Source organism: Carassius gibelio, chromosome A14 (assembly GCF_023724105.1).
Source record: "Carassius gibelio isolate Cgi1373 ecotype wild population from Czech Republic chromosome A14, carGib1.2-hapl.c, whole genome shotgun sequence".
Taxonomy (NCBI): Eukaryota; Metazoa; Chordata; class Actinopteri; order Cypriniformes; family Cyprinidae; genus Carassius; species Carassius gibelio.
In genome coordinates this window covers 14,433,823-14,459,029 of record NC_068384.1, presented here as the reverse complement: position 1 = coordinate 14,459,029, position 25,207 = coordinate 14,433,823, and the positions used below count along the sequence as shown (strand labels likewise).

At 36.4% G+C, this 25,207-nt stretch overlaps 4 protein-coding genes across 9 annotated transcripts in view; 2 read left to right on the top strand and 2 right to left on the bottom strand.

Annotated features, from left to right (window-relative positions):
• Positions 1-11,319, bottom strand: part of LOC128027596 (PDZ and LIM domain protein 7-like) — a 41,376-nt gene extending 30,057 nt beyond the window's left edge. The window contains exons 1-2 of one of the 3 annotated variants that reach the window (XM_052615356.1): positions 11,173-11,319; positions 5,227-5,325 (exon numbers count right to left, since the gene is read on the bottom strand). In XM_052615356.1, coding sequence (XP_052471316.1) covers positions 5,227-5,322 — 96 coding nt within the window. In that variant the 5' untranslated portion in view covers positions 5,323-5,325; positions 11,173-11,319. Of the gene's footprint in view, positions 1-5,226; positions 5,326-6,767; positions 6,935-8,222; positions 8,386-11,172 lie in introns of those variants that run through there. The other 2 variants (XM_052615354.1, XM_052615355.1) reach the window with 2 other exon arrangements.
• Positions 9,726-14,966, top strand: LOC128027597 (clathrin light chain B). Of its 4 annotated transcripts, XM_052615357.1 has the most exons (7): positions 9,726-9,822; positions 9,931-10,173; positions 11,292-11,341; positions 11,466-11,583; positions 12,112-12,223; positions 12,668-12,721; positions 13,514-14,966. In XM_052615357.1, the coding sequence occupies exons 2-7, from the start codon at positions 9,993-9,995 to the stop codon at positions 13,683-13,685; spliced, it is 687 nt and encodes a 228-aa protein (XP_052471317.1). In that variant the 5' UTR covers positions 9,726-9,822; positions 9,931-9,992; the 3' UTR covers positions 13,686-14,966. The 4 variants fall into 4 exon arrangements, with proteins under 4 accessions (XP_052471317.1, XP_052471318.1, XP_052471319.1 ...); XM_052615358.1 differs by lacking the exon at positions 12,668-12,721 and having other exon boundaries at positions 9,729-9,822; XM_052615359.1 differs by having other exon boundaries at positions 9,761-10,173.
• A 148-nt stretch (positions 14,967-15,114) lies between these two features.
• On the bottom strand, positions 15,115-17,035 carry LOC128027599 (HIG1 domain family member 2A). The gene is made up of 2 exons (XM_052615362.1): positions 16,806-17,035; positions 15,115-16,094 (listed from the first exon to the last, which is right to left on the bottom strand). Exons 1-2 carry the CDS (start codon positions 16,987-16,989, stop codon positions 15,928-15,930), a joined length of 351 nt encoding a protein of 116 aa, XP_052471322.1. The 5' UTR covers positions 16,990-17,035; the 3' UTR covers positions 15,115-15,927.
• Positions 17,036-17,804: 769 nt separating this feature from the next.
• On the top strand, positions 17,805-24,868 carry LOC128027594 (FAS-associated factor 2). Its single transcript, XM_052615346.1, has 11 exons — positions 17,805-17,916; positions 18,749-18,817; positions 18,927-19,061; positions 19,364-19,440; positions 19,535-19,673; positions 19,848-19,933; positions 20,041-20,132; positions 20,264-20,441; positions 20,562-20,733; positions 23,740-23,883; positions 24,139-24,868. Exons 1-11 carry the CDS (start codon positions 17,854-17,856, stop codon positions 24,319-24,321), a joined length of 1,338 nt encoding a protein of 445 aa, XP_052471306.1. The 5' UTR covers positions 17,805-17,853; the 3' UTR covers positions 24,322-24,868.
• The last annotated feature ends 339 nt before the right edge of the window (positions 24,869-25,207 follow it).

The following is a 25,207-nucleotide window of genomic DNA, read 5'->3' as shown; positions in this document are numbered from 1 at the left end:
CGACACAGGTGAAATAATCATAATGCTGAAGGTAAGGAACAATTCATATGTATTCATTAAATAACTGATAAAGTAATTTAAACAAGTTTCTGTGAGACAATTGTTTCCACACCATGTGCTGCATGCGCTGAACTAAAGTAAAAGCACATTGTTTGCGGTAAATATGAACATGCATTGACACAAAAATTTAGTAATTACACCATAAATGCATATAATTATAGTCTACTGTGTTTCACAGCCAACACATAGGCTATGGCTTTTTGGCTTGGTTTACAGGAAAAGAGCACTTTTAAATAAACAAGGCAAATATTATAAAGTTCTTAAAATTCTTTATGAACCACAGGATTACTTGCAATAAAGATTTAAATGCAAAAGAAAAGGCAGTAGATCTGTTTTAATTTAGAATGTTTGTGATAAAGTAAGAAAAGTAGTTTAAATGTTTTGCTTATGCAACTTAATATATAAATCTAAAAGTAAATGCAAAAGTAAAAAGCATTTAATAATTGTTGAAAGCCTGTATTACTGTACAGTGTAAAAAAAAAAAATCACAATGTTGAAAAAGCATTTTGAGTAACATTGTTTGGATTTAAAATCAAACTAATGGATAAATGTTGTTAACGTAGTAAACAGCCACAGATCAGGAGCAGACTCCTGTGTGAAACCACAGTCCATGCTGCTTCTGCACCACACATGGACTACTAAACTAAACACACATGGACTAAAATATATGGAATTATAATATAATTAAATTTATAAAACTGAACGTAACTTTTTCAGAAACTATCAAAAGTATGCCATTACAAAAGAAGAAAAACACAATGAATATTTGTGCATTCTGAATGCATTGCCACAGATTTCGCTTATGCTTCGCAGTTTTCTCAGTTGGTGTTTTGACACAAACCTCTCGTGGGGGCGGGGTTAAGAGTGATCTACTCTGATTGGATAGTGAGCTTTTGATGGACAGGTCCTCTCTGAACTGGAAGTACAGACGAGACTCAATGGTGCACATATTGGAATGATGAGCTCTCAGAAGAGACACGGAGCGGCATCATCTTCCTCCTTGTGAATGACAATAATCACCCGCAAAAAAAAAAAAAAATATGCGGTAATGCATTCAGAATCCACGATTAGCGAAAACGAATCTTTGAAAAACATTAACAAAGAATGAAGTATTTTTAAAGAGCCTGTTCAATTTGTGCAATGAATTGAGTTCATTTTTTTCATTTTCATTGTATTTTACTTCTTTTGTAATGGCATATTTTTATTAGTTTCTGAAAAAGTTACGTTCAGTTTTATAAAGTTACGTTTTTATAATTCCATAAAAATATCGGTATCGGTGATCGGATCGGCAGATCTTTCTGTGACTGGCCTCACAAATATAATATAATATAATATAATATAATATAATATAATATAATATAATATAATATAATATAATATAATATAATATAATATAATATAATATAAATTGGAAGTGCTCTGATCAGGACTTTTGAGGCCGATCACAAAAAAAATCTTCCGATCCCGATCACCGACACACACACACACACGTTTAATACTTTTTTTTCCAAGGATGAATTAAATTGATCAAAAGTGACAGTAAAGATATTTCTAGTGTTATAAAATATTTATATTTCAAACAAAAGCTGTTCTTATTAACTTTTTATTCATCAAGAATCCAAAAAAAAAAAAAAAATGGTTTCCACAAAAATATTAAACAATATAACCAATTTCAGCATTAATAAAATACAATAGGATCATCTTCAGCTTTGCATAACAGGAAAAAAATTACATTTGAAAATATATTAAATTAAAAAACTTAATTTAAATTGTAATAATATTTCACAATATTACTGTTTTTGCATTTATTTATTTGTTTGCATTTTTTATCAACTACAAGCAGGATTGAGTGTAAAAGACTTATTTCTAAACCAAATCATCAACATTTAAGGTCTGTTTTGCTTCAAGAAGAAATACTTTATACTCTTATATCTTCAATAAATTGGATTAAGTCAGCTTTTAAGAGCACACTAGCATGTAGATGGCCTCAAAGCTAGAAGACATTGACTAAAAGCCACACAACTCTAACTTTAATTTGATGGGGTCTCTAACCTTCAGAGTCATACGCAAAAAGTAATAAATGTCTAATAAGGGAGCAGTAATAAGGGAGCAGACCAGCTTCAGTTTGGTTTAACGTCACCGAGCCGGAACCCCAGGGAGCAAAATCACAAAAGAAAAACTCAAACTGCGCTCTAATCTTCTAAAGATTACATCATATATAATTTTCTAATTGCAGTTGTGTTTAATTTCAGCTGAATGGCATGTTGCCTGCTAATGCAAACCAGATGGACATCCACTGACGCAAATACAAATCATAACATTTGTACACTGAAATGTTTTCATAGCTAGTACACAAAGATCCATCCTTCTCTTTGCATGTCATCTGTAGGTTTCACGTTGATTTCAACATGAAAGTATTCCTTTGAGAAACAAGAACCACGTCATCTGGTTTTGGGAATGATCTGAGACATTAAATGGACAGTGGGTGCAAAAGTAGACAAAGGGCTGCTCTGTTGCCAGGAATAGGAAAGCAATGTTAAAATCCCAGGAATGCTGAAGAAATGTGCCGATGTGTGCAATTAAAAGTGAACAGGAGGAGGAGGAGGTAGAGGAATAAAGGAAAATGGTCTGAGAAATAATAAAGGCCAAACCAGTTTCCAAATGCCATCAGCTGATGAACTGAATTCCTACTTATGACATGGGAAAAACTCAATCGCTAATGCTGGGAGACTATATTAGGAGACTGGAGTGGGTTTTTTGAGCATTATGAGGTTTCTAGGGAGTTACTTAATGAGCTTGGTCCTTCATTAAAAAAGGCACTGTTCACCCAAAAATGAAAATTATATTTGTTGATCATATAAAGCAATCATATCTCTTCACAATACTAGGATTGAACCTCTTGATTCATATGGGTTTGTTTTACAACGCCTTTGTTTTACAATGTTATTTTTACCTGGCCTTTCGATGGAGAAACACTTACATGAGGGTAATAACATGAGCACAAGTAAATTAAGATATATTTTGGTGATTTACCCCCTATCCATACGGGATGACAAGTTTAGACAAAAACAAATAAATCCAATTGCTTTGAAAATAATAGCACCTTTCCTCTCCTCAACAGCTATCTTTCATTCTTTCATACTTGTATAGCACAATCAATGCAGGATGTTACATGACAAAGTTTAAAACACAAGATTAGTGGTTTGTTCATTATTATTATTATTATTATTATTATGTTTAACAGAAATATGTTCAAGCAGTCTTTATTATTAATAATAAATAATAAACTGTTCCATTCCATCACTCTCCTGTTTGAATGGACCGGCCTAATGCGCCTAAGCCCATAAAACCTCACTCTTTATCATCTTTGTTCTCCCACTTAGGAGAAGTGGGGAAACAGACCACCTGACTTCAAATTACTCCACTTTATAACCTGTGGACAGAGCATATCTTCATTACCTCATGACCCGTTTAGACCCAGCGTGATTTAACACTGCATAACTTGACATTTCAGCACAGTGAGAGGGCGTTGACTTTTTAAGCTGAATGAACCTCCGCCCTTCATATCTGACTAACAAATCACCTTTAACAGCATAGTATAATGAGAAACGACAGAACAAACACACCTAATGATTCACCTCCTGTCACGCTAATGACTCACTGATGTCACCCTGAACACAGGAAGCCGTCTGGCTCCAACATTCCTTTGAAAATTCATTTTCACGTCTGTCAAGAGGTTAGGGCGGCGGAGGAATTAAGTGTTATTTTATTGTGATGTGCCAAACCTACAACACGTTCCAGTGTGGTTCATGTGATTAGTATTAAAGGTAGTAAATGGTAATAACAAACCAGTTTGGTGCTTAGAGTCATTTTGGGGCCAATGATCCATCTGAATGTACTTCTCTCTACTTTTAGCAATTTTCCATTTCTTTGAAGCAACGCCGAAGCGGTTCCTGCAGTTTCTCTCAAAAATCAGAAGATAGCCTTCATTTTCTAAATGATAGGCATCATTTTTTGCCATGTTAGCTCTAGCGTGAAGAGATGCCGGTACCTGTTCAATCCTGACATTAAATAATTCTTCATAAACACAAGATCCTGCACTGCGCTTTATGAGAAGCTAAATTGGGTCAGGAATGACATGCACAGACAAGCTCCTCTATTGCATAACATCTGGCAGCAGCAAGCGGCTTTACGACCGGCTCTCACACTGACGGATGAAGTCACCATTTTGACTGAAGCGGACATTTAAGGGAACGTAAGTGCAAGTCATCAGCCCCCGACAGATGTCTGAGAGCTAAACAGATGTGCATGGCTCCAGGTTATAAATCTAGCCGATATTGTCTCCTTAATATTTAGAAGCTGATATTCACAAACCAATTATAAAGCATTAAATGAGACGTCCATTACCAAATGGCAAAGCTTTCAGGATTCTTTGAGTCACAATGTTTACAATGTGTACTTAGCCAACAAAATAGCTTGCTTGTGGTTGCCTGTGCATATTATTCTAAGATAGAAGAAAGTATTTTAATATGAAAATGTAATGGCAGCATCTTCATCCAAACCAAGGCCTTATGTTTTCATGTACATACAAAACGACCTTTAAGATTCACAACAGCACTAGCTACCAGAGCTTGTGTCTATACTTCAAACAACACTGCTCATATAAGGAATGGAAATTGGGCATCTGGACCTGATCTGTTCAATATGCTCCAATGGAGGTGCTATTAAGACAGGATTCAATGACCTTAAAGAGAGAACAATGCATGCTGGAAACTAAACAAAGCATAACATATCCTTGTGAGGAGACATCAGAATGGTTTTTCTGAAGCAGCCCTTTTCTTATGGGGTTGATATCAAGCGGTGACATGTTTCTGAAGGAATGCAAGTGTTGAAATAGACTTCACGAAGCACCGAGCACACTTTTCTCATTAACTCTATTGCATTTCCTTATGAGGTGTGTTTGATGCCTTTGTGCGTGCAGAAAAACACCTCGAGTAAGTGATGGGTTCACATGATCTAAATTAAGTCTGCGAAACGCCTTGTTCATTTGTCAAACTGAAAAGGAACAAATGAGATGAATACATAATTTATAAGCAGCTAACAGCTTAAGCTGTAATCAAAACATGTCTAATACCCATCACTACATCCAAGATGGAGGTCACTTACTCTGGACACGGTCAGGGGCATGTTGAAGTCCTTGCCTCCCTGAAGCCGAAAACCCCAGGGAGCAGGTCCGTTGAGTGTTACACTATATGTATTCATGGCCTAAAGAGAGAACATACACAGAAGAAAGATTATAGGTTTCATTACATCACAGTAATATTATTATAATATTATTATTATAAGTGATTCAGAGCTCCTAACAAGGCTGAAACCAAAAATTCCAGACCCACGCACGTGAACCATGTCTGGTATGCTGTTGACGTCCATGAATTATACTCAACAAACCTTTTTTGGACTGGAAGATACATTGAACAATTATATAGTAGAATATTAAACAATATAGAAGATATTCAAATTTACCCTCATTCATACAGTACACTCACATAAAGCTATATAATATAGGTTCCATGGATGTTATATAATATATATACGTATATATATTAGAAACAATTCTAAATAATAATACAATTTTTGTTGTTGTTGGCGTCTGTGGCTCCATGAAGAACCTTTAACATCCATGGAACATTTCATTGCACACAAGAAAAACAAAAAAAATTTGAACTCTTCACTGAAAGTTTCTTTGGGGATCCACAGCGAAAACCCCCTTTTGGAACCTGTATTTTTAAGTGTACATGAAAACTAATTTCTGTGGTCTTTATTTAAAGTTGGATATCCAACTTTATTTGCATACATACAGCACACTCGCATATATTAAAGTGAACTACAGCAGACCTCAATTGCTTGATTGGTTATAGCATCACAAAATGTAAACTATATTATCGCCCAGCTCTAATCTGCTAAATGTGACTAGGCATGTAGATGTCTGTAAAGCTGGTTTAAAACTGTGTACTGAGAAAATAGCCATGCCGTTAAACTTGACAATTGAAAGACATTTTTCAGGTTTTAATGCATTTGGCTCATTACTGAAACCATTTGAAAACACTTTTAATCCTGCGTGACCAATTGTTCCCGGTTAAACAGTATAGTGTTCATGGAGACATTTGAGAAGCGGCTTATTTAAATTAATTATCAGATAGGTGACCGAAATAAGCACCTGTATATTTCCATTGCGTGGTGAACTGCAAATTACTGGTCAGTGATACACAATGAAAGTGCACATTATCTACACTCTAGCGAATCTGTGAGTGAAAATGCAATACATTATGACAACCCAGAACATTTTAAAAGCCCAACATAGATTTATAGCACTCAGTCACTGTTCGAATGAAGCATACGCTCAACGACACACTTATGTGTGGTGACAGCAGATTCATTTAACAACTAATGAGCCATTTTATTCCTGAAAGACTGAAAAGGTCCACCGCTGGCACCTCCAACACACCATTACATCACTGTGTTAATTATGTTACAGGTTGGTACAAGACCAAATAGTAGCATGCCATAAAACTGAAAGCCAAGGACAAGCAGAAACCCCCAAATCATGAAATTTCCCCCCTCCATGTGACTTGTGTTCCTCAAATTCCAGAGGCTATCCTATCCCACATGGAGTTTACCTGTTATAGGGTGGCGTGCCACACACATACCTTATGCCACCGGCCAAACTTGTCACCCAAACCTCCAAAAAACCAAGTGGAAATCTGGCACTGCGAGACAGCCTGACTTTCTCACCGCTGGCAAAGCTCAACTCCCTCCCCTCATTCTTTGTGACATGGGTTCGCTCCACGTCTCTCTTACTCCACAGGCTATATAAGGAATGTAAAACTACACCAAACTATTTCAGCCCAACACCCACGAGTCACGGAGAGGGGGAACAGAGGCCGAGAGAGGGAGGGAGGGAAGGAGGGAAGGAGGGAGGGAGGGAAGAGAAAACATCTACTACCTCAGATTCTCTGGCACTAGATGTAACATTTAAACCCATAAACTACTAGAAAAAGTCATCAGAAGGCAGGTTGGATGGGTTGAAAGCCAAATGAACATTTCTCTCAATGCGGAGACCATATGTTTCATGGTTGCACCCACGGTTGGGTATATGACAGCAATTTGAGAGTGCAGCAGAACTGTTTTGCCCTGCAGTAAAACTGCAATTGAGAATACATTACACATTCTGAATGGTCTTTTCACACTGCGCGAATAACATATGTTTTAGATGGCAAAACCATTACCACCCAAAGCAGGTGAGAGGACAAAACCACTGCTGTTGTCATACCCTGCAGTAAAACTGTTGAGAGGACACTGTACTTTCTCAAATGTCTCTTTTCTGGTGCATTTCAATATTCAACTGACTACCTGCAATTTCATACAGTCCTTTGTTAATAATAATAATAATGCTGATAACTTTTAAAAATAACATTAATTCATAAGTCTGACATTTCATCTCCTAGGGTGAATAAGTACTGATAAAGCTGAAAAAGCAAATAAACTATGCATAAACCATTTACGTGTTAAAGAAATAATTTCTATCAATGTGGGGGCAAGAATAAATCCTGAAATGTGCAATCTGCGTGCAACTCAGTATTGACCAATAAACTACACATAAACTATAATAATTTGTATAAGTTTACTTTTTTCTTCAATAAGAGGACAAGACAAAAGTCGAGACCTTTGATAGTTAGCAATAAAACCTGCAGTAAACTTGGATTTAACTCTGTAATCATGACATAACAAAACAAAAATCCAATTTTTAACAATAAAGTTCTATAGAGAATCCATATTAGATGCAAAACTTAAAATGTAAACTAATGTATGGCTGCTAATGGCCTGTTAGAAAAAGTCCCAAAGTAACCAACGCATTCAAATGAAATGACTGTATCAACATGTCGCATTATATCAGAAAGACAAATTATAGCAATCTTAATTACTTCATAAATCAAATACGCACAGCTCAAACTGATGCAGAAGTCTGCCATCGTAACCGGTTATAACCTCCTGTAATACTTCTCTTTAGAGAGACTATGTAACCTAGAAACGTGATACAATCTTCTTCACAGCTCGGTTGCAGCCAGTACATCCAGAAAGAAGTTTGGAAGCAGTGCGTTTACCTCTTTCTGATCGGCAGACATCGCAGCCTTCTGTCTTCTCTGATGGGCTGCTACGCGGAGATCAAGTAAACTTCACAACTTTCTGGACTTGGGCGTCAGGTCGCGCGCAGAAGCCGCAGGTTTTCCCTGTTGGATTTATTTTAGTAGGACTCTGATTATACGTCATGCGTCACGTGCTCGGTGGGCGCGCCCCCGTTGCCAGAATTGCATATGTTCTATGATGTGTTTGAGTTTGTATATAAATTCAAATAGAGTCTATGACCCTCCAGCAGGCACACGTCTTTGTTGAATACAGCCACAGTTGTTGTTTTTTGTTTGTTTGTTTGTTTGTTTTTTAGTTTTGACTTTTATTTTATTTTCTCCAATAATTTATATCAAATATGTATTTTTAGCAAAATATATATATTTTTTTTTTCAATAATAATTTGGTGTTTGTGAAATTCTTGAATGTATTTGTTTGTTTATATTTCAGTGGGATAGTATTATATTGTTATATTTTCTAAAGATTCATTCTTTAGAAATAGAAGAAAAAAAATATGGCAACACTGTACTGCAATGGACAATGGTTTTATATATATATATATATATATATATATATATATATATATATATATATATATATATATATATATATAATTTAAGATTGTTCTTTATTTATTTTATATAAAATTATGAGTTTCTTTTCTATTTAAATACTTTATTTTTGTTTTAGAAATTGCTTGATTTATATACTTGGAACTCATACAAACCAAAAATATGTCCACCCCTATCATTTCACCTTCCCTGAAGGCTAACTCAATCTAAATCTCATCACATGGAAGAGCTAACGCTGCACTCTTCCTATTGCCTTTCCATTACATATTGCTGTATTCATTTTCTGAAAAGAAGAAAATATTTTGTTATTTATACATAAATACAACTATACTACACTAAACACTTCAAATAAATAAAAAACTGCAGTCGTATTATTGATGCTAAATACATTCCATTGAGGAAATACATCACTACAATTAAACCCTATTTTTCAGTATGTGTTGCCATACCGAAACGTGGATATTGTCTCAATTTACAGTAAAACTATGTTAGACAAAGTTAAGTTGTTTATAAAGAAAAGATTTAATTTTCTTAACAAAGATGCCTCAAAAATTATACTTGAGAATGTTTAGAAATTAGGTTAATAGAGCAATTTCTGGAGCACTTCAGCAGGTGTCTTCCATTTGATGGTGACTGTGGGGAAAAAATGAGTTTTGGACGGACATCCAAATGTCAAGTGTCCTTTTTCCATAATAACAATAACACATTTGTATAAATTAATTATTGCCATATGGCAAATCCATGTCATAAAGGGTTAAAGATAATCTTTATAACAAATAGCTTCCATAAACATTTGTAAAGATGAAAAAAGGTAAAGAAATAATCGCACCACAGTAAATCAAATACATTAAATCGAAGTCTTGACTTTCGTACTGTCTCCAGCAGATGGCGACAAAGCACCACAAATCTACTGCGCGTTCATATTATTGTTACAGAAATTTTCCCAGCCCTCCCAACAAGAGCTGCGTGTCATTGAAGTCACAGCCAACCTGCTGCCATAAAAAAAGTAAAAACCATTGTACATACTTTTACAACGAACAGATCTGTCTATGTTTGACCTTTAACAACTAATGTAAGTTATTTTTTCCTTTAAACACTCCAAACTCGCTTGAAGAACAAAACAGCTGGAGGGTTTTAGTGCAGCTTTACACGGAAGCCGGTGTTACTTTGTTAAACATGGCTGACGACTTTGGCTTTTTGGCCTCCGACAACGGAGTTCACGCAGTAGAAGATCCGGCCGCGGCGTTTCTGGCCCAGCAGGAGAGTGAGATCGCCGTGATCGAGAACGACAGCTCCGGATTCGGTGCTCTGGAGGACGGCGGGCCTCCGCCCGCGAACACGTACACGGCGTTCGGAGGTAACTGTGTCACGCTGGCCTGCTTGCTTGCACTTCAACATTATTATCATGATACGCTTTTTTATTATATTATTATACTAGTATACGACTCTTCACGTTTTTATTTAGTGTAAACGTAATGTGAAATCTTATTACAGAAATCTTATCCCTCATAAGTGCCAGTAGTACCATATTTTGGACATACCATTGTATTCTTAGAGTACAATGAGTGTCATATCACTTACCAAAAAAGTCCCATGGTTTTTGACAATAACTAAAAAAAATAAAATACCTTGGCAGTGCTGAATTTATTTATCGATATTTACAAGTGCAGATTCCCATAATATATACCCAAAACATATAATATAATATAATATCATATTATATGATATCATATTATATTATTTGAAAGTACCACAGCAATACCACTGCATAGTGCACATTAATTCAATGACCTACAACAAAAACATCCACAATTACAAGTTTACAAAATAATAACAACTATATTTGTTGTTTGCTCATATTAATCATTATTATTTATAATAACAATTTAGCAAAGATGCTCTAATATGAATTGTGTGGGAAGTAATCCACAAGCATAATCGTCATCATCATCATCATCATCAAAATTCTCCATAAGCTGACAGCTGTGGAGAGAGATTATTTATGATTGACAACCACCACAGAGACTCTGATATATATATTTGGATATTTGAGATTTATTTAGTGAATAAAGGGAACTCCAATCTAATGCGCACCAAATCAAGTTTTCTGGTCGAAGTTTTTCAGTAGTCTAACATGACATGTTCAGCTTTAACGCTGGAGTTAAAGTCACACCTGTCACACTATTAAGTTAAGACAAGCAAGCAAACTGGAAAAGCGCACTAGCAAAGGCTATCTGTGAATAACAAGAGAGTAGAGACAATCAAGGTGGCTGAACTAACCAATTGGAAAAGTGAGCACACCAGCGCACCTGCAGACTAGATCCAGAAATCGTGAGAGAGCTCTTTACATACTCACGGTCCAACAAGGTGTGCTGCATTCCACTGATGCTTGTCAGGTTTCTATAGTCAACGTAGCATAGAAACTGTTGCCCAACAAGTGCTTAAACTCATGTTGTTTCTTCTACTTGAGCGCAGGTGATTTTGGAGAAGCACCAGCTACTGCTTTAAACGGAGATATGTTTCAAGTGAGTGTGGTTAGAAAAGCAACAGATCTTGTCGTATTAAATGCTCTTGTTTGGTGTACTACAACACAGCTGGCAATTGTGCCAGGAACGGACGTTGTTAACGTTACAACACTTGTAACATTAGGAAACCAACGGCTCAACTGACAGCTACTCCGCCATTGCTCAAGTCGACATACAGAGACAAGAACCTGAAAGCCTGCGCAAATGGAGGGAGGAACAAAAGGCTCGGCTGGAGGAATTAGGTACTGAATAATTATAAATAACTGTCAGTAGGAAACTGTGCTTTTTGTGTTTGTGTGTCACAAACAGGATAGACTGCCAAGTTCAATTAAGATAGTTATTTGGCTTCAATATCAGAATATTACATGGAGGAGATTTCTCAGGAGAAACCTTGGCTTTTAAAAACTTTATTTTATTTAAAAAGCTCACTGTTTTTATTTATTTTAAAACCAGACAATTAATAGTGCTTTTGACAAATATGTTTAAAGTTATCCAGTTTATTCCACTAAAAGCTGGTCTCTTATAACAGTAGCCAACATTAACAAAATGTCACAAATAAGAAAAGGTATACGCTTCAATGGAAAAACAGTTAAAAGTGTTTATTCAAGTAGCTGATTTATAATAGGAATGTGAATGAAAAAAACAATGTATTATCTCACATATGAGGATACATCTTCCTTGATTGCTTATTGTTTATTTATTACTTAAAAATAAAGAAATGTAGCAGTTTGTGTGTTGTGTATGAACTTTGTCTGTTTTCCGATGTGCAGATGCAGCTTCTACAGCAGCTGAGGCTGTGTGGAGGGAGAAGGCCCGGAAGGAACTGGAGGACTGGCATGTACACCAGAGTGAACAGATGGAGAAGAATAAAGCCAACAACAGGTAACATCCAGGCTACATTGATCGAGCTCTATCTATGTGTTTGTTAGAGAAAATTAGGATGCAGACAGCTGTGAACCACCAGTCCGTTCGAGAAAAGACTTATGGAGAACTAAAAAAAAAGAATAATAATAATAATTACAGTATAGTCTGTGTGTGTATTTATAGCAGAAAGATACAAAGGCACATGTCAAGTTAAATAATCAGTAAAGGAATGTTTAATTGCGGGTTAAGCTTCTGAGGACTTCTTCCTCAGAAACAAAAGTCTTATTTAAAGTAATGCACTTACAATTCGTGGGAGTCTTCTTGGTGTCATGAAAAAGTATTTGATGTACAGCTTGTGTGAGACTGACTTTCTTCTTATGTATCTCTCTCTTTTACTCTCCGGCTCCCATTTTTCTCTTCCTTTCATTTCTCTTCTTTTCGTCCTGCCTGTTTGTGCATTAGGATCGCTGATAAGACTTTCTACAAACAGCCCAACTCTGATGCCGTAGACTTTGTGTATGTTTAATGCAAATCAGTGAAATTGCACGTTCTTGCACTCAGTTTCTTGCTTGCATCACATAAACATTCATTCAAAAGTTTGAGGTCAGTATGATTTTTTCAAAAGGAAAGTCCCCTATGCTCTCCAGGGCTGCATTTGTTTGATGAAAATATATTTATATATATAATTTAAAAGACTGTTTTCTGTTTCAGAAATCATTCTAATATGCTGCTCAAGAAACATTTTTTTATTTTAGAAATTGTGATGCATATTTTTAGGATTATTTTATGTTCATAAAGTTCAAAAATACTGCATTTATTTTAAATAAAAATAATAATTTACAATCGATCTACTGAATGCATCTGTACTGAATAAATGTATCAATATCTTTACAAATCTTGAACAGTAGTGTAATCACACACAGGTTTTATTTCTCACTCCATTTAGAGATTGACCAATAATTTGTTCCACCAACATTTTTAACGTTAATCAAACTTTCTACTTACTTTCTTGTTAACAGGTCTAGAACTTCCACTTTTCATTCTCTAGTGAGGAACACTTGACTTAGCACACCTACCCAAAAAGATGAAATATTAAGATCAAATATCTTCTGATTGGCTGTTATTGTCAGTTTCAACGCTCAGTATGTTTAGACCTGGTTAGGACAGAATATAATCTCTATTATTGGATGTAGAAAATAATGTTGGTCGATCTCTAATTTCATTTGAGATGATGATAAGTGACACGGCTCTTACCTGAGCATCTGTGAAGTGCTGGTTCTCATGATTCTCTCCTATCTGTCCATGTAGAGTGTCAGAGGAGGCCTTCCTCAAGGAGTGCGATGATGACAGTCCTGGAACAGAATGGGACAAGGTGGCCCGTCTATGCGACTTTAACCCCAAAACCAGCCGTCAGACTAAAGACGTGTCTCGGATGCGCTCCGTTCTCATTTCTCTAAAACAGACGCCTCTGATTCGCTAACTCCCTCTTGGATTCCCCAGGCTCTCTTTCTTGTTCCCTCTTGCACTTTATTTTAGTGAGGCTTTTGTGGTTTTAAAAAGGGTCAATGAATGTGTATGCTTCACTGTATTTAAACTTCCTATTTAAATACCCTGGTGTTTTGCAATGTCGGAAGACTTTGGCTGTTTCATATGTTGAAGAACATAAGTGTGCCTCGATCATCTGAACACAAATCAAGTTTTTCTCTTAATCCCAATATACATGGAAGGCAGCAGATTAGTAAGTAAAAGTATTTTGGTTAGCTTAAGAGTTATTTTCATGATTGTCGTGTTATTTGCAATGCCCACAAACCATTAGACAGGATAACTTCACTGGAACCAGTATATGTCTTTATTGCCTTGTAAAACAGGAAATGGAAGTGTTGGGTTACAGTCTACACAGGGACAGTTTAGTTACCATCTCTCACCCGATATAGTATTTTTTTTTTCCTACCATTTATTTGTCTTCTTAAATTGAATGGTGTGTTGTAATCAGTATCTGGGTTTTGGCATTATCTGGTTTGGTTGATTTTCTGTTCACTGCCAAGAGGGAAGTTACATTTCTGAGCTTGCTAAGGATCTTGTTTTTATTCTAGCTCACTTTTCATTATTCAAATAGTTGAGTGCATAATTTAATTCAATGTGCATGTTGCCCATAAAAGCTTCTGGTATACTTCAAATAAATCTTTTACAGGAGAATTACTCCGATTTAACCTGCTAATATACCACTGCAAAGAAATCATTCATGGCACATTGCATAGCGGTTAATGTTTTCTGTTATGTTACTATATACATAAGGGACTTATAATAATAAGTTTGAACCATGTGCTTGAGTTTGTAACTGTGGCCTCGGTCTACAGCAATGAATCCTGTGCCTAAACTTTGTCTCACTGAGACATTTACTGTCTATCTGTAGGCCTACATCTTTCAAAGCTGCCAAAAGTGCTAGAAATAAAACGTAGCACAGTAAGATAATGCAGGTAGTTGTATTTTTACTTAAAAATGCTGCGATTTAAACATGTACTGCTTTTTGAAGTCCATATGAATTTGTAATCCATCTTGTTGCTTCACGGAACACATATACATGTTACAGATTATTTGAATAAGTGAGGAGGCCTTCTTTCTATTGAAAATTGAATTTGTGTTGGCTTTTAAGATTAAAACTTTAGTTGCATTATATTAGAACAAATGATGGTTACTAGCCAAAGAAACCTACTGTATGTTTTTGACTGCTTCAAATAAACTTTGGGTTCTAATTCAACAATCTAGTGAAAATTCATTTGTTGTTTAAATTTGGCTGGATGTCTTAGCCTCTCTTACCCTGACTCCAAAATGTCTGTGAGTCAGTGCAGACCATGCAATAATTATCCTGTATTCAGCAACACGTTTAAATGAACTGATCGAAAAACATATGCTTTCGGATTATATTTATTGTGACTTTTTACAATGAAACTAACATCTATCACACTTGGAGATGTAATCTCACAAATTCTCATGATCAATTCCCACTCGCAAATACACAGCACTTTAAGTAGTCCTTCTAAATACTTACAGAAAAGTAAAAAAAAAAAAAAGTGCATTGTAATGTTTGAAGCAATTGTCATTAAGATGGAGAAACAGTTACTATGCCTGTCAACCAGACAATTTTGTGACTCTTTAAATTAAATAGTGTGTATAAAAAGGATACTTAACCCAAAAATGAAAATCATCATTTACTTACCCTCAAGTTGTGCCAAACCTGAAGGAGTTTCTTTCTTCTGTTAAGCACAAAAGATATTTTGAAGAATGTGAGTATCGTAACCATTGACTTTCACAATATATATATATTTTTTCTTCTCCATACTATGAAAGTCGATGGCTATCATCAATTGCTTGGTTACCAGCGTTCTTCAGAATATATGTTGTGCTTAAAAGAATCAAGGAACTCATTCAGGTTTGGAACAACTTGAGGTTCAGTTAATGATTGTCAATTAGATTTTTTCATTTTGGGGTGAACTATACGTTTAAATGTTTGTATGAGTGTGACATATTGATACAATTTGCGAATAGTGCCATCTACCACCTGTAGATCTAATAAGAGTTCTTACACCGGAACTTTTTTTGCAAAGAAAATAAAAATGCAAACAATTGGCATTTAATGTTCAGTTCATTCCATATTCACATGTCACCCATCGACCATAAAAGGCGCTTGTCAGTCTGGTCAAACAGGGTCTGGTGTCTTCTCTTCACTGTTTAGGCTTCAGTGCGGTGGCAGCTACGCCCACTATAATAGCAACGACGGTGAAGCCTTGAGCGAAGATACGGGCTCTCATTAGCAGCTGGGACTGTCGGGTTTTACCCCGTCTGAAGGCGCTGAGGCCGTAGATCAATGCTCCTGCTGTTCCCAAACATCCTGAGGAGGAAAATCACAGAAAAAAACATAGCTATTCTACTGATCTTATACCATACAAAACAAGAACTTTGCTTTTACCATACATTAAACATTATCAAGTGGTTTGATCTGATTGATTCTGTGAAAGATGTTTAAATATTAAAATTTCTTCTGGCGTAACAGTCTTGCTTTTCAGCTTTTAATGGTTGGTCTTTTGTAGTAAAGCCCAGCTGGACTGCTGTATGGGTCACATCCAAACCCGACAGCGGGAGAGAAGAGGGTGTTTAGGGAAGAGGGTGTTCTGGGATTCTCGTTGGGATCTGATGTGATTTGATTCACTTACTACCCACCCAAAAACACTACAAGTTTGTGGACAGTAAGGTTTGTGTTGTTGTTACTTTGTTTTTGTTTTTTTGGTTAAAAAAAAAACTATATAAAAAATGTTTCCCATATGCTGTCTTTTTGAACATTATATTCATTAATTTTAAGAAGCATGTTTTAGACAATGATAAATGTTAAATGTTTTACTATATATACAGGGTTTATAAAACATGGCATAACGTTATATGTCACTGCAAGATAATCACCTTGATATTAAATGCATGACATTGCTCAAATACATTAAGTTTATACAAAGCGCTCTGAATTTGATCTTTAACGACGTTTATTTGTTTTGCTGGTACGTTAACGGAAGTCATATGAAGCTGTATTTGGTGTACTTGTGTAACTCACCTATAGGGACGAATGGATTCTCTTTGGTCTTCCTGATGAATTTGTCTTTAAAAGTCTCCTCCTTCGCTCTGGGCAGCGGGGTGAAGCCCTCGATAACCGGAGGCTGAGACAAATCAAACACGACGGGTGGAGGAACTGCTTTGGTCGGCTGATCTTGACCAATCGGGGTCGTTGCCGTTGCCATGATTAGAACTTCTTCTTCTTCTTCTTCTTCTTCTTCTTCTTCTTCTTCTGATGTTTATTATAGTTTGGCAGACTAGCTTATTAATGCATTACCGCCACCATCTGAACTGGAGTGTGGGCATATATGTATGAATATTACTAAATAATAATAATAAATGTAATACATAAATAAATAAACATCATCACATTCTTATATAATTTTCTGTATCTTTAAAATATTTTAACAAAGCAAATCTAATATTCCTATTCCTTTTTAGCTTGCTTAATATATCTTCTAACACCATGCTTCCACCTTCTTCCATTACTTTAGATTCTAGCATTTGTCGTTCATCGTTATATGCTCTATTACATGCTCTTCAGTTTCACAAATCCCACAATGCATGCATAATCCATTCGGAGGTTTCTTGATTCTATTTAGATTTCCATTTAATGCAGTATGTCTTGTTTTAATTCTTATCTTTTTAATTCCACGTCAGTGTTACGTATTCCTACTTCTACTTTAATTCTTTACAGATGTCGTCCAGTCTCCCAAAGATCCTGCAATGCATTTATAAGAGTTGTCCTAATTATTATTTTTGCTATTACTGTTATATTACCCGCAATGTAGCACAGCTAATCTAATTACGGTTACTATATGCACTTAATGTTAAATTAAAATGACAAGAACACCGTTTATTGTTTATGTATAATATTATACATTTATATCTTTATTTGAAAAAATAAATACATAATTATAATAACAATAATGACTCCTGCACAGCAGGCGGCGCAAAATCGAAAGAAGCGTTAAACTCAACGTTTTACGTATGGTCACGTCAGCACGCTTTAAACGTCATCGCGTTTTGTCAGGGCTCGACGAGGTAAGATGGCGGCGCCAGAAGAACAGGATTTATCTCAGGCTCAAACTGAAAAACTCCTTCAGTTTCAGGTATCAACTAGATTGTCTGGTTAAGAAACACGGATTGGATCTTTTACAGACTCAATTATCAGGAAAAATAGCGTTCGCAGTGTCCAGCTCAGCTGCTTTAAGTATAAATGACCAGTCAGCGAGTTAACTGCCGTTAAGTTCGTTAGTTTTTACTCAGCCTACACCAGCTTCAGTTTATGTAAAAAATACAGACTTAATATGAATAAAATCGTTTTGATTTATGCCCACATTAATACTTTCTCGTGTATACAAGTGTCTTATTTTAGTTGAAATGGCAGCTGTCAGTTAGGCAGCGAGACATTGGTTGTGTCTCAAAAACCTAGAGAGCTAGCTAACGTTACCTAGACAGCAGATTTGGTTCGAGGAAAATGTGCCTATGATGTCCAAAGTGCTGTCTAGTTAGCTACAATGACATGTTTTTTTGAGGAAGAAAAGCTAGTCGTCCGGAACGCTACGAAAAATGCCATTTAGATCGATAATTTACTAGGTTTTTTTTAGGGTATTCCTTTTTTTTTCTTTTCTTTTTTATTGTTGTTGTATTGTTTAAACTGGTAGCAGCCATCACTGGAGAAGTTGACTTGTTCCTCATCTACTCCAGAGTCATTAATATAAAATAAATATGTCCTTGAATAATGACTGATCTCGAAAACATTCTAGAATTTTATAAACACACTGCCACCCAAATGTTTTATTCACTAGCACAGCGTGTCACATATTTCATTAACACATCTGTCATGCAGCAGGATTTGTATTGTTTAACTTCTGACAGTAGAGAGCATCTCTTTTCCTTTTGTTTGCAAATAACGGGAGGATTTTTTTTCTTCTTCTTCAGGACCTGACAGGCTTGGAGTCAATGGACCAATGTCGGCGCACATTAGAACAACACAATTGGAACATTGAGGTGAGAGCTGCTCAACCAAATGAATGGATCCTTTCATTCTTGTGTCGTTTGACCTTTTGTATTAGGAATATTATTGGAATTATTGTGATTAATGGAAATCATTTTACAGGCCGCAGTACAAGACAGACTAAATGAGCAAGAAGGAGTTCCGAGTGTCTTCAACCCGCCGCCCACCAGACCGTTACAGGTCAACACAACAGACCACAGAGTCTATAGCTATATTGTCTCAAGGCCACATCCTAGAGTAAGAGGGTCTTTTGGATTTTTATTTTCTGTGTTGTTGTTGTTGTTGTTTTTTATTCCCAGTGCTTATATCTGTGTACTAGTGTTTTCAATAATTATAAATGCTTAAAACATTTTTATCTAGCTGTGGTAAATACTAAAATGCCAAGGAAAGATTCTGGTTCCGACCTGTTATGACATGGAGACTGAGGTTGAGGGTAATACCCTTGTAAAACAGCAGCGTTATGACAGATATTGCAACATGTTCCTCAATAGATATTAAATAAACCGCTTGTATAAATGTTTTCTATCTCTCTTTTACAGGGCTTATTAGGTTGGAGTTACTACTTGATAATGCTTCCCTTCAGGTTTACGTATTATACACTTCTGGACATATTCAGGTATTAAAGCAGTTAAACTAATCTAATATAGACTTCTTATATTTCACACTACTAGTCTTTCTGCTGATGTTTCTTCCTCTCTCGAAATCTTCAGATTCGCCCTGAGATTCATTAGACCAGATCCAAGGGGTCGTGTCACAGATCCTGTTGGTGATGTCATGTCCTTTATTCATAGTTTTGAGGAGAAATATGGTCGATCACATCCTGTATTCTACCAGGGAACATATAGTCAGGTATGTTAATATAGAAAAAATAAATAAAATGAATGGAACAAAATGAATCAATGTATTGATTAAGATCATTTAACTTTTACACGTATTTGTCCCATTTACCAGGCAAGACATTTAAAGACTGAAACATCATGCGTTAAGTAAATCCCAAAATGTTCTTAATGGTTTTTCTTCTAGGCTTTGAATGATGCCAAGCGAGAACTTCGCTACTTGTTAGTTTATCTTCATGGAGAAGATCACCAGGACACAGATGAGTTCTGCCGGTAGGTTTTAAGTTGGATGTTCGCCTCTATTCACATTTACATCAGGTGCGCTTCTGATCTCATAACCAGACCTCTTGTCTGTCTGTCTGTCTGTCTCTCTTTCTTAGAACCACATTATGTTCAGAGGAGGTACTGACCTTCATTAACACAAGGATGCTGTTTTGGGCCTGTTCCACCAGCAAACCAGAGGGTTACAGAGGTAGCCATCTTCCCATTAACTTCACTTCCCAGTCTCTTGATTAATCGCTTTCTGAATGTTGTTGTGGCGTCACCGTTATCTCACGAGATGTGGTTCGAGTTCATTATCTTGTCTTCATATTGTGTGTTCAGTCTCCCAGGCCATGCGTGAGAACACCTATCCCTTCCTGGCTATGATCATGCTGAAGGACCGCAAAATGACAGTTGTTGGGAGACTGGAGGGGCTGATCCAGCCCGAGGATCTTATCAACCAGCTGACCTTCATCATGGAGGCAAACCAGACGTTTCTCATGTCAGAACGACTAGAGCGGTAGGATTACGTCATTTGCTTTCTGAAAACTGATACTCACTTAGATGCGTGAAGGGCATTTAATTACTACATTAAAAAGAAACTACATTGTACATTATGTATCCATCTATCTAACTCCAGGGAGGAGAGGAATCAGACGCAGGTACTGAGGCAGCAGCAAGATGAAGCTTATCTGGCATCCCTCCGTGCAGACCAGGAGAAAGACAGAAAGAAAAGAGAAGAACAAGAGCAGAAACGTCAAGAGGAGGAGAAGGCACGCCAGAGCATCCTTGACGAAGAAAAGAGACGAAGAGTAAGTCATTTAAGGAATCTGCTATTATGTAAAGAAAAATGCATTCGACAATTACCATTGCTGTCAGTCTTAAAAAAAAAAACTTTGAATTACAGGATATACGTACTTAATTCAAATGACTGATCACAAAAAAATAACAAAATCAAACTTAAATAGAAATTAAATCAAGCATTTGATAGCAGTAAAAAAATAATACTGTCTGGGACAAAGTATGTTGTAATTTCCTGCTCTTGAAGAATATACTGTCTAACTTAAAACCTGCGGTCCCTTTCTTTGCGCATCACATATAATTGCTCATGATTAGGGATGGGTATCATTAAGGTTTTAACGGTATTACTACTCTTACCGATACTGCTTAACGGTCCGGTACTTTAACGGTATTCTTATCGGTACTTCTACGTGTTGTGTTTTTTTTTTTAAGAACAAGTTGAGAACAGAATTAACATTTCTTTATTTTTTTTATGTAAAATTAATAATGGGCTTGTCTTGGGCCAGAGGTGTTAGGAGGAGTTGGTTGGTTCATAGAAGCTGCAGCTTAAAAAAAAAAATGTGTATATATATATATATATATATATATATATATATATTTTAGGGCCGGGACTCGATTAAAAAAATTAATCTAATTAATTAGAGGCTTTGTAATTAATTAATCGAAATTAATCGCATATAAATATTTGACCTGAGAACAGTGAGAAGTTTTTTTTTTTTTTTTCACATGGATTTATAGTATACCATTGAATAATGACTGAATACATAAGCTTAAGCAACAAAATATTGTTTATTTTTGTTCAACCAAGTCTAGCAGACCAGTGCAATTTTTGCCATTAAGTGTAGCAATAGCATATTTAGAAACAATTTAGAAATAGTACATTTCAGAACTTCAGGAAGCTTATAGGTGCTGGAACCTTCTGTAAAGTTTTTTTTTTAAGTAAAACACAATACTGTCAATTACATTCAGAACATTGGAAACACTGACTATTAGAAAACATCTCTCTGTTGCTTCAGAGGCCATAACATACTAGGTCCAACTCTCAATAACCTTGGCCAAAACAATAAAGAGTTTAACATAAACTGCCAGTTGCACCAACAAAATAATACATAGTTCAACATAAAGTGTAAAGTCCACGCTAACTGCTATATGTTTTGCGTTGAGGTGATACTTGAGGCTCGTTGTGCTGCTGCGGTGATATGAGAACGCTAGTTGGTGCTCCAGTATAATCAGTCCGCCGAAACTCATCCAGTGAGAAACGTTCCGCGGTGCAAAAATACGTTATTAAAAATGCGGGAATTTTTTTTCTGTGATTAATCTTAGTTAACGCGTTATTGTTTGTGTAATTAATTAATCTCAATTAACGCGTTAAAGTCCCGGCCCTAATATATATATAATAAAAAGGTTGAAAAATGTGGCAATTGGCTATTTTGTAAACTAACTTGAGGTGCTGTGCATTTAAGTTAACCAAATAAATGTTTACATTTACATACTGATTTTTCCTTATTTGGAATTTTAAAAACAAGTAGAAAATATGTTGATTTCATTCTTATTTTTCCCAAAAGAAATCAACTGAATTTCTACGAAAGGTTAGCAAACCAGGGAGATTTTACATTTATTTTAAATGACGTGAACAACGTTGATTCAACATGATTTTAGCATACATACCTGAGGTAGATGGGGCAACAACCAGAGACGAGCTAGCTAGGCAGTCAATACACATAATGCACTTTTGACAGATACTTTGACAGATTGCTTGTGTTTCCGCCCTTACATGCAAATATTGTTTAGCACTTATGACAACGAGGGTTGTCAGCATTAACTCTAGTGAAGTATAATCACACTTTGGAACGTTTTGCTCTTTCCACCATCGTCACTCTTTGTATTAAGCGGGAGTTTTCGTACTGTTATGCGTGTGTGTGACTGACAGACAGCCTCCGCGGCGCGCATGTGAGTTCTTGCAGATCTCACAGACAAACGTCTTAATAATATCGCAAAGTAGAAATGTTTGGTAAGATAAAATGTGCACGATAACATCAAGCAAATCTCTTTGCCATCGTCACTCTTTATTATTAAGCAGGAGTTTACGTACAGTTAATGCATGTGCGTGCACTCGTTGTGGTGTGTGTGTGTGTGTGAGACTGACAGACAGCCTCCGCGGCGTGTGTGAGAGTTCACACAGATCTCACGGACAAATGTCTTAATATGATCGCACGACAACATTATTAAGCAAAAATACATAGTACACTATTTTTTTCCTCCAGTACCGAAAGCAGAACCGATACCGTCAGATCTTACTGATACTACGGTCTTTCATAATTTAGCCCCGGGGCCAGTTTAATACCGGGTTTTGGTACCCATCCCTACTCATGATACCCATTTTAGTAAGTTGACAAATTTCTGACATGTGTAGCTATGAAAGTAGCAAAGAAAGTGCAGGATAAATAGTTATTGTCTCCCAAAATAAAGAATATACTCTTTCCAGCCTAAACGAGTCATTAATATCCCAATTCGAATCCCACTTCCTCGATGGCTACATGTCACGGGGTAACACATTTGCGTAATTCCTGCCTATGTTCTACGTTGGCTGGCCCTGAACAATTTGAGCCCACCCACAAAAGTAATTTTACTGACAACTGCTTCTCTAATCTCTGGGGCTCAGGAAGTTAAGCGCAGGATTCACTAAATGCTTGTTGTTGAAAGATGGCTCCGACCCTGTTTATTTGGACCAGCTGGCTCCACTGAATCACAAGTATGATAAATAACAGATTGTTTGTATTTTCTATAGAGTGTTCAAAACATGGAACTATGGCAGTGGGCGTATAGTTTTCGACATGCGCTGTACGTGATCGATCAATCACAACAGACTGGGCCATCTGGCCAATCAGAGCAGAGCAGGCTCACAGAAAGGAGGGTTTTAGAGAGTCTTAGAACAGCTTTGAACAAAAGCTTTTGAGAATTGCTGGAAAATGAGGTAATATTATCTGCATATTTTGATTATGATTATGTAATTACAGACGCTGGAAGAAGAGAAGGAGCGCAAGTCTGAGTGTCTTCCTCCTGAGCCACCACTGGACGACCCAGACAGTGTCAAAATAGTGTTCAAATTGCCCAACGATACCCGCGTGGAGCGGAGATTCCTGTTCAGCCAGTCATTGACTGTAAACACCCCTCATTCATTTTTTATTTTTTTTTCTTGTCTGTAAAGTGAAGAGTACCATAACAGTATGATATCAGAGTCTGTTGTTAAAGATAAAAAAACAGGTTCATGATACACTCTGTTTTCAGGGTTTTAACTCTGATGTTTAGGGGAAAACCAGGCTTAGTCTTTTATTGTATTATATAACACCTAATATAATTGTTTTTTTTTTTTTTGAACAAACTCAGTGTATAAAACTTCTTGTTTCTCCTTTCAGGTAATACACGACTTCCTGTTTTCATTGAAACAGACCCCTGAGAAATTCCAAATAGTAGCGAATTTCCCCCGCCGGGTCCTGCCTTGCCTGCCGACGGAAGAGCAGCCCAATCCCCCAAGTCTGAAGGAGGCCGGTCTGAGCCGGTCAGAACTGCTCTTTGTGCAGGACCTTACAGACGATTGACATTTAGCTAACCCCCTGCTCACCACTCAAGTCCCGCCTCCCGTCCAGTTTGTTCTTCTGTTTGATGGCCTGGACGAGGGGTCACTGAGATAAACCTTTTACTGAATTAAAAAAACAAAAACAAAAAAAAACAACCCATCCTTCCCTGCAGTGAAGTTTTGTTCCGTAAAATGAGTGCAAGGTGAACAGCCCTGTAAATATATGACATAGATATTTAAGGACAAGCCTGGAAGCCACAACTGTTTTCTTTTTCTTTTCTTTTTTAATGCAAATCAAAGTCGACCATATAATGTATCTCACCTAACGACCAAAAGAGGGCTGTCTGCAAAGGATCCGATGGGCTGCTTGCAGTTCAAGTGAATTCAAATAAGAAAACGAAAGGCCACAGCTTTTCCATGTGGCTTTGTCTATATAGAGTATAGTGCAAGTCTGCCCATAGTGTGCCTGTGGTTATTCATAGATGCCTATGTTGCCTGTCGTCCATCTGATGGGTCTGGTCATGTAAAGATGTCATTTTCCAATTCTAAATTAAACATTTTAAAATGTTGTTGTGGTTTGACTAACAATGGTTTGGTTCAAGCTTGTTCAACATTCACAGTGCAGCCTGCTGCACAAACCTGAAGCCATGGCAATTTGAATATTTCTGTGGCTATGTGGAAAAACAATATGGCGTTAAATAATGACTTAAAACATTTATTTATATTTCATAAAGTAATTGGAGAGGCAGTAACCTAGATGACCTTGTTTTATAGCATTAGGTCTGTTTGAATGTGAGTTTGATCTATTAGTGTGAATCTCATAAAGCTGGTCAGAAGATGGGTCACATTTCACTAAATCTAAATACTGTCTGTTAGGACAATTAATATTATTTCTTGCATTTTCACAT

Coding starts and splice junctions, on each gene's coding strand:
- LOC128027597 (XM_052615357.1), top strand. CDS start 9,993: ATGGCTGACGACTTTGGCTTTTTGGCCTCCGACAACGGAGTTCACGCA. Junction 10,174..11,291: donor CACGTACACGGCGTTCGGAG/GTAACTGTGTCA, acceptor ACTTGAGCGCAG/GTGATTTTGGAGAAGCACCA. Junction 11,342..11,465: donor TAAACGGAGATATGTTTCAA/GTGAGTGTGGTT, acceptor TTGTAACATTAG/GAAACCAACGGCTCAACTGA.
- LOC128027599 (XM_052615362.1), bottom strand. CDS start 16,989: ATGGCAACGGCAACGACCCCGATTGGTCAAGATCAGCCGACCAAAGCA. Junction 16,095..16,805: donor GAATCCATTCGTCCCTATAG/GTGAGTTACACA, acceptor TTTCCTCCTCAG/GATGTTTGGGAACAGCAGGA.
- LOC128027594 (XM_052615346.1), top strand. CDS start 17,854: ATGGCGGCGCCAGAAGAACAGGATTTATCTCAGGCTCAAACTGAAAAA. Junction 20,133..20,263: donor CAAACCAGAGGGTTACAGAG/GTAGCCATCTTC, acceptor TTGTGTGTTCAG/TCTCCCAGGCCATGCGTGAG. Junction 20,734..23,739: donor ACGAAGAAAAGAGACGAAGA/GTAAGTCATTTA, acceptor ATGTAATTACAG/ACGCTGGAAGAAGAGAAGGA.